The sequence below is a fragment of the Myotis brandtii genome, unplaced genomic scaffold, assembly GCF_000412655.1.
Source record: "Myotis brandtii unplaced genomic scaffold, ASM41265v1 scaffold39, whole genome shotgun sequence".
Taxonomy (NCBI): Eukaryota; Metazoa; Chordata; class Mammalia; order Chiroptera; family Vespertilionidae; genus Myotis; species Myotis brandtii.
The window spans coordinates 8121127-8136398 of record NW_005364953.1 but is presented as its reverse complement, the minus strand read 5'-3'; the positions used below and the strand labels follow the sequence as shown (position 1 = coordinate 8136398).

The 15272-nt window shown below is 37.5% G+C and overlaps 1 protein-coding gene across 8 annotated transcripts in view; it reads left to right on the top strand.

The window, feature by feature from the left end:
- The window catches only part of ENOX2 (ecto-NOX disulfide-thiol exchanger 2), a 298526-nt gene that overhangs the window by 219196 nt on the left and 64058 nt on the right, over positions 1-15272 (top strand). For 7 of the 8 annotated variants that reach the window (XM_014544974.1, XM_014544972.1, XM_014544973.1 and 4 more), the window contains one exon: positions 7495-7629. In XM_014544974.1, the coding sequence (XP_014400460.1) occupies positions 7533-7629 (97 nt within the window). In that variant the 5' untranslated portion in view covers positions 7495-7532. Of the gene's footprint in view, positions 1-928; positions 1033-7494; positions 7630-15272 lie in introns of those variants that run through there. The other variant, XM_014544975.1, reaches the window with a different exon arrangement.

The following is a 15272-nucleotide window of genomic DNA, read 5'->3' as shown; positions in this document are numbered from 1 at the left end:
TGTTGAGAAGTCACCTGACTGTATTGTGGGAGCTCCCTTGTAGGTAGAATCAAACCTCAGTTCTGCAACATCTCCCATTCAAACAGTTCTGATCTTGACCAAGTTTTTCATGGAAAAAATGGTTGTTGAACAAAACTTCAGTTCTCAATCCGACAAACCTTTCATGCTGATACCCATGTTATTAGTGACGCATCTTTCAGGTGACAAACAAAGGAGTGAATGCATGAGTATGAGTTCGTTTACCTCTAAACCTTATGTTGTTAATATCTCAGGAAATTGTGTTGTGTATATTTTCTCTTTTTTTGCTTTTGTTGCTGCTTATTATTAATAAATTTGTACAGTAAGTCACAATGTGTCCTAAGGAAGTTGGTGATAGCAGCAAAGTGAAAAGAAAATTTGTAAGAACAATGATAGAGCTTAAAAAATAAATAATCGCCAAGTATGATAGAATTGTTCACGTGTCTGCTCTGGCAACTGAGTATGGCATGGCAAAATTGATGATTAGCACAATTTTAAAATATAAAGAGACCATCAAAAATGCCTATGCTGCTAAGGCTCTGAAAGAGCTCACAAAGCAATTATCACAAGCAATTGAAGAGATAGAAAAATTGTTGATTTGGATAAATGAAAAGCAGTTAACTGGTGATAGCATTTCAGATGCAATGATATGTGAAATAGCGAAGGTGTTGCATGCTGGCCTCCTGAATGACACCCCTGGAATGAGTGCTGAAAATGATTTGATTAAGGCTAGTAGGGGGTGGTTCTATAAATTTAAGAAAAAGGAGTGGCATTCATAATGTAATGAAGCATAGGGATGCTGCCAGTTCTAACAAAGTACCTGCTGATTATTTTGTTATAGAATGTCAAAACTACATAGAGGCCAAGGGATTTTTTCCCCAACAAGTGTTCAATTGTGATGAGTAAGACATCTTCTGGAAGAAAATGCCAAAGAGGTCCTATGTCACACAGGAGAAGTCATTGCCAGGATGCAAGCCAGTGAAGGATAGGCTGATGTCATTGTTGTGTGGAAATGTGAGTGGGGACTTTAAATTGAATCTTCTACTCGTCTACCATTCTGAAAACCCACAACTTTTCAAGAAAAATAATATCTTGGAACAAGTTGAATGTGATTTGAAGGACTAATATCAAAGCTTGGGTAGCCAGGCCATGTTTTATTGAAGTATTTGCCCAAGTATGAAGAAATATTTCCAGGAAAAGCAACTGTCAGTCAGGGCACTTCTTGTAATGGACACTGCCCCTGCCCACCTCCAGGCTCGGAGGCCGAGTTGGTGGAGGAGTACAGCTTCATCACTGTTAGGTTCTTACCACCTAACACAATTCCTCTCATCCAGCCCATGGACCAGCAAGTCATTTCTAATTTTAAGAATATCTACAAAAAAAGAGGTGTTTTCAGGTGACCTCTGAAACTAATTTAACCCTCAGGGAATTCTGGAAGGAATATTTAAATATCCTCACTTGCTTGAAGCTTGTAGTCAAAGCATGGGGGAAGCATCTTCCAGGACCATGCATTCAACCTGAAAGAAATTGTGGCCAGAGTCTGTGGCTGAAAGAGACTTTGAGGGTTTTGAGGATGAGCCTGTGTTTCATATGGAGGATATTGTGTTTCTGGGCAAGTCTAGGTGCTTGGAGGTGGATGATGATGATGTGGAGGAATTGATGGAGGACCACAACACTGAAACGACCACCACAGAACTCTAAGACCTTCAGTGGGAGCAACAACAGATGGCAGCTGAGAAGCTCTCTTCAGAGGAGGAGGAAAGGGAGGATATTCCTACTTTACTAATCAAAGAAATGCATGGGAAAGGAAGAGAAATGCAAAGTTTTGTTGAGAAATATCACCTTGACAACGAAGCAGCGAACTGTGTGATAAACTTGTTCAATGACAATGCAGTTTTTCATTTTAGGCAGGTGTTAAAATGCATCCAAAACAAACATCAATGGATAGGTTTTTAGTAAGACAGAGGCCTAGTGAACCTGAAACAAGTTCTAGTGCAGCACAGAAAAAAGAGAGAAATAACCCCAGAAAAACAGCTACCTGACATTTTTATGGAAGAGGACTTCCCTTCCAAACAATAACATCCTTCCATCCCTCTATCCTTCCTCTCCATAATCAGTCATCAATAGTTCTCAACATTAAAGATAAGTTTTAGTATGTACATAAATTTCCATTTTTTACTGTTCACTTCATTTCCTTTTTGTCAAATTTTCATTTACATTTCATGTCCTTTTGTTTTTAAAGTATTTATGTATAGATTAAACAGTACACTAGATGTGTACTGTAAATAAGAAAGGTTAAAACACGGAATCATTTGTGGGTCTGGAACAGATTAATTCAATATGCATTTTTTCCTAATGGGGGGAAAATAATTCAGTTTTCAAACAAATCATTTCTTAAACAGCCTTCCAGAATGAATTAAGTTTGAGAACTGAGGTTCCACTGTAATTCTCTGCTTTCATCTTGCTGCTTTTGAGATTCTCTCTTTGTTTTTAACTTTGCCACTTTAATTATGATGTGTCTTGGTGTGGGACTCTTTGAGTCCGTCTTGTTTGGGACTCTGTTCCTGGACTTGTATGTCTTTTTCCTTCACCAGGTTAGGAAAGTTTTCAGTCATTATTTCTTCAAATAAATTCTTGATCCCTTGTTCTCTCTCTTCTCCTTCTGGTAACCCTATTATGTGGATATTGTTAAGTCTCATGTTGTCCCAAAATGCCCTTAAACTGTCCTCATTCTTTTTCATCCTTTTTTTTCTTTTTGCTGCACTGATTGGGTGGTTTTTTCCTACCTAGTCTTCCAAATCACTGATTAGATCCTCTTCTTCATCCAAGCTACTTTTCATTCCTTCATGTGTATTATTGTCACATATGGTGTTCTTCATTTCTGACTGGTTCTTTATCATGGTTTCCATGTAATTTTTCATGCTGTTGTAGTTCTCACTAAGTTGCTTGAGCATCCTTATTACCATTAATTTGAACTGCATATCTGATAAATCACTTGCCTCCATTTCATATAGCTCTTTTAGACTCTCCTCAGGTAATTCTAGTCCACACCACCCTCTCTCTGCCGGAGTCCAGAGTGAGTGACTGTGAAGGAGATTTTTTACATTGGCCCTTCAAGAGGATGCATGTATCTCCAGTGGATTCCATGTCTCCTTAGTGGACAGAAACCCCACTGCTTTTTACAGACAGATGTTATCTAGGCACCTCTTCCCAGCTCTGGTCCTCTTGGCTGGGGAGCCTTACATAGGGTTTAGGCTCCACACTTTTCAGAGGTAACTCCCCTGTAGGTGAGATATCCCTTTGAAACCTCAGCTGCTTCCCATGGAAGTGGGGCCAGCCCTTTTCACATCTCTGCCCTTCTTGATAATCTCCATGTGGCTTCTTCTGTAAATCCTTGGTTATAAAACTCCTCTTCAGCTAGTCTTTTTTTTCTCTTAAATTTTTATTTATTGACTTGAGAAATAGAGAGAAGTAGAAACATCTAATCAATTTTTTGTTCCACTTATTTATGCATTCATTGGTTACTTCTTATATGTGCCCAGACTACAGATCAAACCCATAACTTTGGCATATCAGGATGATGCTCTAACTGAGCTACCCAACCACAGTTCAGCTGGTCTTTAGTTGATTATTCAGGATGATTGTTCTTTAATTTAGATGTATTTCCAATTTGGTCCTGGGAGAAGTTGAATGTAAGATCCACCCACTCCGCCACTGTCTTGAAAATGACTGATGTATTATTTAGAATTATTTTTAAAGAATTCATTTACTTTTTAACCATTCTAAAATCGATACATTTTCCTTTTTTCCAAGCCCCTAGGCAATTCCCAGGATATTGTTTAAATGTCTAAACTTGTTTCAAAGGAAATAAAGGAAACATTGTGTGTGTGTGTGTGTGTGTGTGTGTGTGTGTTCTTCAAGATCAAATAACTTTGACAGTAATTGCCTAGTTAATCAGTTAAACATAAACAATGGAGTGGAAGGGATTTAATAGTTATGAAGTGATACCAACATAAAATGGATGATCATTTCCACATCTTTTATTATTTTGGTGCTAATGAACTTTTGTTCCGAAGTGCCATATCTTCAGTCAACTTACCTAGAAGGCACTTATTCACAGCCACTCTAGAACCTGTGATCTCTTGAGGGGTTGCCACACAAGTGAAATAAGAGAACCTGGATAGCAGAATATTTTCTTCAGACTTCAGTGAGGTATTTTGAAGACCATTGATCAACCACTAGCCCTTGCCTTCTGAATATTCTTGGCTACTGACAGTGAGTGTAAAACACATGGGAATAAGAGAAATCTCTTCATTTAATGACATGGAAGTACTTTTATCAAACACTTAAATAAATTGCTAGATGTCCATTTTTAGTCTGGAAAGTGAATCAGGCCAGGACTTAACTTTTCCACCATTAACTGATGATTCCAAACAGATGTTTATCATAGCATGTTTTGTTAGTGCAAACCTTCTTAAGTCTAGATTGCTTCCAGATATGATCACCTGGGATTTCTCTTTGAAAGTAAAAATTTACAAGTTTGCTTATATGTATGACTATGTCTATGAGAAAAATATTATAGCTAATGATATTAAACTGAATTATTAGTTGGGTGAATCTATTCCCGTTTAGCAATTATACCATTCCTTTTAAGACAATTTATCATTATAAAAAGGTACACAAATAATCAATGAGTTTTGTTGCATAGATTACTTATTGTGCCCCAAATTAATGTAAGTTGATTTTCTTTATTCATTTATTCAAATATTTCTTGACTACCTACTGTATACAAGACACTGAACCAATAAATGGGAGAACAAAAATGCCCAATACCCAGTCCTTGATCTAAATAAAATCATAAGCAAAAGAGAAGAACTAACAATCAACACCACAGAAATACAAAGAATTATAAGGATCTAAAGGAGCAGGCAGGCTAGCAGAAGAGAGACATGTATCCAATAACTATAATTCAAGGCAGTCGATGATAAATGTTCAGTTGTTCTTGCTTCCTGAAATGCTCTTCAACACTAATCCTCTGTTCACTACCTGGAGGAGAATCCTATTGCTCCTTAAAGATTCATTCCAAATGATTCTTTGCCAGTCTAGGCTTTCCTGGCATTCCTCATCTCCTCCACCTACCAACCTCCAACCCCAAACACATACATCCAAACCCATTCCAGCAGATTTAATTACTCCTCTGTTCCCAAAGCACTTTACTCATAGTTTTATTACAGCACTTATTCAATAATTTGTATTGGTTGTTTATATGCCATGTCTCTCATTGTATTGTGAGTTCTTCAATAGTAGTTAATGAGGTTTTTTTGTTTGTTTGTTTTCATCTCTGTGTTCTTAGTCACTAGCACAGAAACTGCCATATTGTAAAATCAAAGTTTGATTTGGGGAGGAGTGAGAGAATAAGCAAGCATATGAAAATCAAACAGAGAGATATTTAATATTCATGGGTAGGAAGACTCCATATTGGCAATATGTCATTTCTTCCTAACTGTTCAGTATAATTTTAATCAAAATCCAAACAAGTTAATTTGTAGATATCAATAAATTGATTCTGAAATTTGTATGGAGGGACAAAGGACCCAGAATGGCTAACACAGTATTGAAGAAGAACAAACTTGGAATACTGTCCAAACTGTCCATTCCTATAAGAATGTCCAAAGTTTGAAGATACTACCGAACTTCAAATTTTACTGCAAAGTTACATTGTGGGATTAGTGAAGGAATAAATAGGTCAATGGAACAGAATATAGCACCCAGAAATAGACCCCCAGAAATAGTCATCTGACCTTTGACAAAGGATCAAATGCAATACAGTTAAGTAAAAATAGTCTTTTCAACAAATACTGCTGAACAAGTGGACATCCACATGCAAAAAAAATAATTTAGACACAGACCTTACACCCTTCACAAAAATTAATTCAAAATGGATTGAAGACCTAAATGTAAAACACAAAATTATAAAACTCCTGGAAGATAACAGAGGATAAAATCTAGGTGGCCATAGATATGGTGATGACTTTTTAGATACACCATCAAAGAAATAATTGATAAGATGGAATTAATCAAAATTAAATATTTTTCTCCATGAAAGAGAATGAAGAAACAAGCCACAGAATGGGAGAAAATTGAAAGCTGGCCAAAGACTTTAATAGACACCTTACCAAAGAAGATATACAGATGGAAAATAAGCATATGAAAAGATGCTCCACATCATATGTCATCAGGGAAATGCAAATTAAAATGTGTTACCACTGCATACCTATAAGAATGTCCAAAATTCAGAACACTGACACTAAATACTGGTGAGAATATGGAGCAGCAGGAATTCTCATTTATTGCTGGTGGAAATGCAAAATGGTATGGCTACTTTGGAAGAAAGGCTGACAGTTTTTTATAAAACTAAACATGCTCTTACCACATGATATAGTGATTGTGCTGCTTAGTATTTACCCAAAGGAGTTGAAAATTTATGCCCACCTAAAAACATGCACACAAACGTTTACAGCAGTTTTATTCATAATTGCCAAAACTTGGAAGCAACCACAATGTTCTTCAGGAAATTAATGGATAAATAAAATATGATATATCCAGAAATGGAATATTATTCAACACTAAAAAGAAATGAGCTATCAAGCCATGAAAAGACATGGAGGAATCTTAAATGTGTATTATTAAGTTGAAAAAGCCTATCTGGAAAGGCTATATACTGCACCATTCCAACAATATGACATTCTAGAAAAGGCAAAACTATGGGGACAGTGAAAAAGATCAGTGGTTGCCGGGGTGGGGAAGAATGGATAAGCAGAGGATTTTTAGGGAAGTGAAAATATTCTGTATTATACTTAGAATGATGAACATTTATCCAAACCCAGAGAATGTACAACATCAGTGTGAACCCTATAGGGCTTATGCGTAATTATGATGTGTCAATTTAGGTTCATCGGTTGTAACCAGTATACCACTCTAGTGGAGGATGTTGATAATGGGGACAGTTATATATATGTGGGAGTAGGGGTTATATGTGAAATTCCTGTACCTTCCCTTCAATTTTGCTGTGAACCTAAAACTGCTCTTAAAAAAGTCTTTATTAAAAAAAAAACAGGAGGAAAGAAGGAAGGAGAAAGAGGGATAGAGGGAGTGAAGAGAGGAGCGAGGAGAGAGGAGAAAAAGAGAAAGAAACACATTAAAATGCCATCTGGTAAACTGTTTTTAGATTCTATGACTTCTGCCAGTTCAAGCTACATTGTTTTAACTCTTTTTTTTTTAATTTTGTTTTATTGCTTAAAGTATTACAAAGAGTAGTACATATTTTAACTCTTGTAAAGAGCTGGAATTAAGGCCTTACCCACCATTTTTCCATGATCAATTTCTGTAAACAGTTTTCCAGAGTGTACATTGATAAGTAATCTAGACAGTGAAACCGTAATACAACAAATTATTTTGCTTGCCATTTCTTTTTAGGTGATAATAATAGAACTGTGAACGTGGATTCCACTGCAATGACGCTACCTATGTCTGATCCAACTGCATGGGCCACAGCAATGAATAACCTTGGAATGGCACCACTGGGAATTGCTGGACAACCAATTTTACCTGGTATGCTATTTTAATCACCTCACAAGTGTTTCTTTTTATTGACCATGTGGTCATAAATATAACAGTATGACACTTTGTTTTGATGTTGACATTTACTAGATTCTGCCTAGAGTGTGCATTTTTGTAACATGAGCTTTATTAAGGCTGAGTGGCCAGTAGTTACTAGTGTACTCCCTAATGCCCTATGAGCAAGTTGGGGGTATATCTGAGGCATGGCATGCTCATTGAACATTTAAACAACAGGATTTGGCAAGGGATTATGCAACTTCTCTAAATATATGGATTTCTTAGAGGAGGCAAATAAACATGGAGCTGGAATAAGAACTGACTGAGACATCCCAAAAATTTTAGATTCCTAAAAGGAAGGAAAGAAACATTTGGTAACTTTTCATATTTTTTTAAACAAGTTAACCCATAAGAGAATGGTCATGGTGTCCCTAAATCTATCTCCAATAAAGATGAAATCAGAAAAAAATGCCCAGTACCTGAAGGGTTTATAGTTTAGACACACAAAAAATATTCCTGGACTGTCAGAGCAATTGACCATTGAAATGGATTTGTGAAGACATTTATTAGGGAATTACCATCTCAGGAAACCTGGCATGCTTTGTAAACATCCTAAATATTAACCTCCCCAGATTCATTTAATTATGGTCCTACTTTAAAGCATGACAGGATCAGGCCAGTCTAGGACCTTGCTATTCAAAATGTGCTCTGCATAACCTGGGAGTTGTTGAGAATCCAGAATCTCAGGCCCCAGCCCAGACATACTGACTCAGAAGCTGCATTTTGACATATTCGCCAGATTATTCATAAGCACAGAAAAGCTGAGAAACAGGTCTAGAGTGATACCACTTTGTTGTGCCATTTGGTTATATAGTTAGCAACTCCCATCCTCCAAAAAAATAACTTCACAATTCCAGACTAGATATTGAATTCTTGTAGGTTATAATGAGGGTAAGGTAGGATAGGCAACAATGATACATAATAATCTTCATAATAAATTAAGAAACATGATTACATTGAAAGCTTTGAAACAGGTATAAAAGCAGCCAAACATAAAGAAAAAATATGTGCAAGAGAAATGGGTGGAGAAATAAAAGGAGCTTGGATTCTATATGTAGCAGAGGCAAAGAACTGTTTCATCAAACTATAATTCATACCGTGAGCTGTAGGTGACTAGCCCCCTTTGTTAACATCTTGTTTTCTTAAGGACTATGAAGAAGTGGCTTCTCAGCGTACCCTTCAACCTTGTGATCCAGTGACCTTTGAGTTATGCTTCAGGAAAACTTACTGACTTCTTGAAAACCTGGTCTTAGAAATATTGATATTTAGTTCAGTAGTGTCCTTCTTGTCTTAAAAGTACATGTGGCAATATAGCTAGACTAGACTGAGACATACTTTGTAAAACCACACATAAAATCACTTGAGGTATGTGCGAACTGATTTTTCTCCTCTCTGTATTATTTTAGGAAGACAGTTTTACCAAGATTAGAACATGGGCTCTGAATCTACACTGTGTAGGTTTAAGTAAATCCCTGCTTTGCCATTAAGTAGCTATGTAACTTTTAGAAGTTACCTCTCTATGTCTCAGTTTCCTTATCTATAAAATAGAGATAATAATAGCCCCTTTGTCACAGTGTTGTTATGAGGATTAATGAGTTAATACATATAAAGTCTTAGAATGATGTCTGGCTCACAGTAGTCTCTCAATGAATTTGTCTATGTTTTAAGTTCACATGTGATATATAGCTCACAAAAAGTTGAATTATGGCTCATTTGTATTCTTAATAACAGTAAAGTATAATGAATGCAGCAGTGCATTTTCCCCCCCTGGAGAAGCACTGGATAATGGCAGGTGAAGAGAACAGTGTATGTCTGACAGTGCTAATGACTATTCCCTATAAATGCGGTGGTTTCTAAGAAATGGAAAATTGGCACCATACTCCAATACTGCCTACCTTTCTTCTTGCCAAAGTCTGGGGAACAGGGTCCCTGCAATCTTTATTAAGTAATGTTTTAACAACTGAACAGGATAAAACATCTCCCCAATTCTCTTCTTACCCATCAAAATTCCTTAAAATGGAAAAAGCTGCAATGAGCCACATGGAATTGTTCCCTGAGGTCACCATTGATGGCCCTGTAATTCAGCTATTTTTCTGTCCCTTGGGAGATTTCCTATTGAGCCAGTAGACTTTTGTCATGTCTTCTCTGGCCTATCTGTAATAATAGAAAAATCTTTTGGCCTTGATTAAAACAAATAATAGATAAGCTTCCTTGTCTTCCCCCAGAGCTCAAATCCATATTAACATGGATGCTGAGTCTCTTAGACTCATAGTTGTCATCAGAATAATGTCTGGCTTATTATATTCATTGAATGGGGAGCAGAGATAAACCATCTCTAGGGTGTGGTGTGGAGCTTCCTTTCATCGAAAATGGTGTTTTGTACAGCTGCTCTTCAATAAAGTTAATCCACAATGATGGCAGATTAGGAGGTCTCCTCTGGCTACTGGCTTTCTTTCCTGAAAGGATGTTTCCTTTTCCAAGCTAGTCAAATAAGACTAATGTTAGATTTCACATGGAAAGATGCACCAAAAAATGTTAAGCCTTCTGTTTAGGAATCATTGTTCTGCCCATCATACCAGCTAAACCCAAGGATGGACCAATTAAGGGGTACCCTTTGAATATTTTGTGCTGCTTCCTTTATTTTTCCCTCAATTAAAATATCCTTAGCATTCAAATGTGGAGCTTGTGAAGTCCCAGGAGGAAAAGAGTCCCTCATTATGTGTTTCCACTGTATTGACTATGCCTCCTCCATAATGAGAGATGTTGGAAAATAAGGACTTATAGAACTTATTCCCAGAGCAAGACCCTGCCCTTCTATGAGCATTGTACTTCTTAAGAAGGCAGTTCTTTTTAAAAAAAACTTATTTTTATTGTTGAAAGTATTATATATGCCCCTTTTTTACCCATTGACCCCCTCCATCCCACACCTGCCCCCTCAAGCCCCAAGGAGATTCATGGTCCAAGCATTCTAGCCTTCATTGTAATGTGAGGTCTTCCATAGTAGTTAATGAGAATTTTGTTTTGTTTTGTTTTGTTTTTTTCATCTCTGTGTTCTTAGTCACTAGCACAGAAACTGCCATATTGTAAAATCAAAGTTTGATTTGGGGAGGAGTGAGAGAATAAGCAAGCATATGAAAATCAAATTCTAGATACAATATTATGAGAACACATAGGAGGGAGTAATTAATTCCAGTGAGTTGTTTTCACAGGCAAAGTGACACTGAGATGACCATTGAAAAACGAGTAGGATTTGACAGGTAGAGATAAGTGTTGGGGGAGGAGAGGGAGATGAGAAAGACATTTAAGGCAGAACTCCTTCCGAATTTAAGAACCAAGTTCATTGTAGCAAAATAATGCTGTTAATTACACATGTTCCTTGTCTGTTCATGTAAACAATCCTAGCAAGAACTCTACTTGCTAACATTTAATAGGTACTTTGAATTAATATATATTTTGAAAATAGTAATACTTTGCTGTCCTTTAAAAAACCTAGTAATTTAGATCAGTCTCTCCCCACCCCCACCAAATTAGTCCAGAGTTTGGTCCATTATAAATTCTTATATTTTTATCTCAAAAATTTTTATTGGGAATAATTACTGAGGGCATACCCAAGCTCAGTTTGCTACCTTGTTACATGAGCCAGGTCCTACCTCAACTTTTCAGCTGGTCTGAAACAACGGTTTTTATGACCTTCTGGAGAAGCAGGATAGTTGCTGGTAGATTTTGAGTCTCATTGTGCAAAATTTGGAAACTTATGCTCTATTTCCAAAAGGGCTGATGATAAGTCCAAGGTCATCTTGCAGCTCAGCCAAGCTATCCTTAGAAATCTGTGTTCTCTCTTCAGGTTGACTGCCTGAAAAGTCTTTTTAAGGATCTGCATAGAGAGGAGGCAATCAGGACTGTAGTGAGTTAAAATATCTCGATACCCAGGCATAATTTTTAATTTTCCAGTGAATTTTGTAGCAACTCTAAAGAAATAGCAATAATGTCTTGGAAATGTATACCTGAATTGAAATCATAATTTTTATAAAATAGCTCAATTAGATCCTATTCAGAACACTTATTTTAGATTAATCTGTGGTTACATTTCAGTGGTTTACTGTGAGTGTAAACTACCTCTTGGTGTTTGAAGGCTCTCTGGAATACCAAAAATGTTGGAAATGCCATTATGGACCTGGGAAGACTTGGATGGGGAGGAGTGCAGGCAGAGCTTTTCTGAGGGTATAGAGGGCCTTCAGGGTCTAGTTCTGAAAAAGCAAAGCAGTGTAATAAATTCATACACACTCAATTAATGGGTAGCAAAATTGTGGGTACCATCCCCCACCCCTGCCACAAAAGAGGAGGTTGCTCTCTACAAGAAGAAAGCCAGAGTGAACTGGCCAGCCAGAAAATATCAAGGGTTGGACTACCAAACTAGCCTGTGTGTTATCATTGTCAAGCATCAAAAATGGGCAACCTCTAGGGTCACTAGTGTTTTATAGACAGCAGTAACCTTTATACATCTAGTACAGTGTCAATCATCTGGCATTGTTCCAACTGGCCAGTCCACAGATCAATAGTACAATGACAACAATTGCTCAATACAGTGGCTCTAGGGAAATTAATTATATAGAAGTATTTTGTTACTCATCTGCCATGTTTTTGCAGCACATCTGCTTCACCTTATACCTGCAATTAAATTAATTTATTAAAACAATTGTCATAGTACATTGAGTGGCATTGCAGTGGTTAAGAGCATCAGAGTTAGACTAACCTGACTTTGAATCCTTGGTCTGCCCCTTACTGTCTGTGAAACCTTGGGCAAGTAACTAAACCCCTCTGAGCCCATGTTTCTTTATCTATAAAATGAAAAAAAGAAGAAGAATACCTAGCTCACAGGTCTTTTGGAGTGAGATTATATAAAATACTTAGCACAATGCTTAGCACCTTGTAAGCACCCAATAAACAATTATATTGATGATACAACATTGCAACTGTTTGCTTGACTTTTTCCAAACTAAACTATGAGGTCAAGGATTTTGTCTTACACATTTCTCCAAACCCAACACCTGGTAGAGGGTGTGGCATCAAAATATTGAATGGATGGACAAATGGATGACTGAACTGCAGCATAGAAATGACATTTGACTCTTTGTAACTCCCTAGCTCAGATGTGTACAGAGAATGGAGGCTGATAATGTTGCCAGGTAACTACTCTAGGCTGAGTAAGTATAAGTCACTAGCCAGCACAAAGACTTAAGGCTACACTGAAACATTACATGATTTTAATTCTGAGGAACTAGCTAGCCCAACTAACACACAGCATTTGCAGCATTTCCAGTAAGCTGGTATTTGGGGAAGTGCACAATTCAGAAAAGGGAGTACAAACCAACATCTTATGACACTGCCACCAATGACTGTGCCGAGTCAAGAAAGCATTGTGGAAAGGGTGCTAGAAAAAGAAATGGTAAAAGCAAAACAGAACAGGGTATTTATTGTGATTTGAAGGAATACATCTTGGCCTTTTCCACAACATTTTATAAAGTGATTTCAAATCTCCTTCAGAAGATTAAATTCCTAACATAAGTGGTAGTACTAAGTACTTGCTGATAGTACTCCTCAAGCCAGGTCAGGGACCTGGAAAAGGAAGAGAATTTCTCTGGTGTTCTGTTCCCAAGGCGTTTTAAATTGTTGGACTACTTTGATTTCTCAGGTTTTTTCAATGCTTATAAAAGACCCATGATTTTAAATGGTTATTTTCTTAGTTGGCATTGGAAATTCACGTATCCTTTGCTGCTTAATGGTTGAAAATAAAGAAAAGAAGTAATGTGTTAGGAACTTTTGAAATGTCATATACAACTTGCCCTCTAGCAAGCCCTGCCAGGAAGTGTGGTCTGTGGAACTCTTGTGATATTGAACACAAGGAAGAAAGGGAGTTTATCTACTCTGGCTTTGGCCATATGTCATGAATACATTTGCTTTTAAATGAATTTCATAAAATATTAATGTAATCATACCAAACAGCAGAGGGGTGAGTACATTAGTCGGAAGTTATATTTATCCTGTGTATTTGTTTTTTGTTTGTCTCCATTTATTAGTAGACAGTACATGGAGATAGGCATTTCTTTCTCAGTCAAAGTGGCAGAACTTGTTTAATGAACTGATGTTTCTGTAATCTGTGGTAAGGTAGAGCTGTGAGTGACAGAGCTATATGAATAACAATGAGGAGGCAGGCAGGACAATAAAAGGAAGACAAACATTTCAGTAGGAGGGAAAAATAGATGGGATTGTTTAGTTGGCACACAATGTAATCTAATCTTTTCCTACTGAAAATTAACAGTTTGTAAATGGGTGAAGTAATGTTAACAGGTTTTCCAAAATCTTATACATAATGAATGAAATTTTCAGCGTTCATATTCCATAGCACAGGAATAGAGTATCAGGGGCCTTAAGTTCTCCAAAATGAAAAGGAAGACCTGAACCCCCTTCTCCATTGGCCTAGAGCCTGAAATATGGCCTATCACAAATGTTTGAGGACTGTGGGAATGAATGCCTGGATAAGTGAATTTATTAGTGTATATATGCATTCTTTGAATGACAAGAAGGAAAGTTACCTATCAGGACTAACACCTATCATGCCAGAAGTTTTCTTATCTGTTCTGTCCTTTTATTCTTTGAGATAAACCTCATTATTTATCCCCACTTTTACAAAAAAAAAAAAAGGAAATGGAGGCACACAGATATTAGGAAACCTGCCTCAAGGTCACATAACTAGTATGTGGAGGAAAGTAGGGATATGAGAGCCACAGGGAAGAAGGGAAGGAGTGTGTGTGTACACACATGTATGTGGGGTGAGGTGACATATGAGGGCTAAAAGTAAATTTGTTTTCAGAAAAATAATATTGACTCTTAGAAGAAAATTTTTGCATACCATACATGTCTAGGGTCTTGACCTCTCAGCATGGCAGACATGTGAGTGGATGAGGAATGCCTAAACTCTCTTGGGCTGGCTTGCAATGGGGGATGCCCATGTGTCACCCCCTACCTCCTATCTGTCTAATCACAAGACTCCCTCACATTGGGACCATTGTACCTGAAGTTCTGCTTTTGTAAGAACCACAGATTCTTCCCACTGCTTAGATCTACTTCCTTCAAAATCTTAGCGAGGCACCCAGGGATTCAGAGCCACCTTAGGGTCATGCTTACAGGCATTGCTCCTCGGACCTGTGTGTTGAGCAGAGTCAAGTTTTTAGGCATGGGACCTACTACTGCTAATGCAACTGCCCCTACGCTATGCAATAGTTTGCAGTCCACTGTGCATTCTGTAGCAGAGGGCACGGTTGAGAGATGGGACAATAAAGAGGTAAAATGCATGCCCTTCTCGTGAATAACTTGCATTTGGATATAAGACAAAATGTAAACAGTGAAATACCACCTTTAAACCCAGGCAAGTGGGGCCCCTGCCCTGGGCCCACACCTTAGGGGACTTCGTTCTTTAGAATGCCTGTCTTGATATTTCCTAAGTCCCCTTCCAATACTGAGCATTGACCAGGCAAGTAGTGCCATCAGGTTAAGTGCCCCAAGTCTAGATCAGGTCC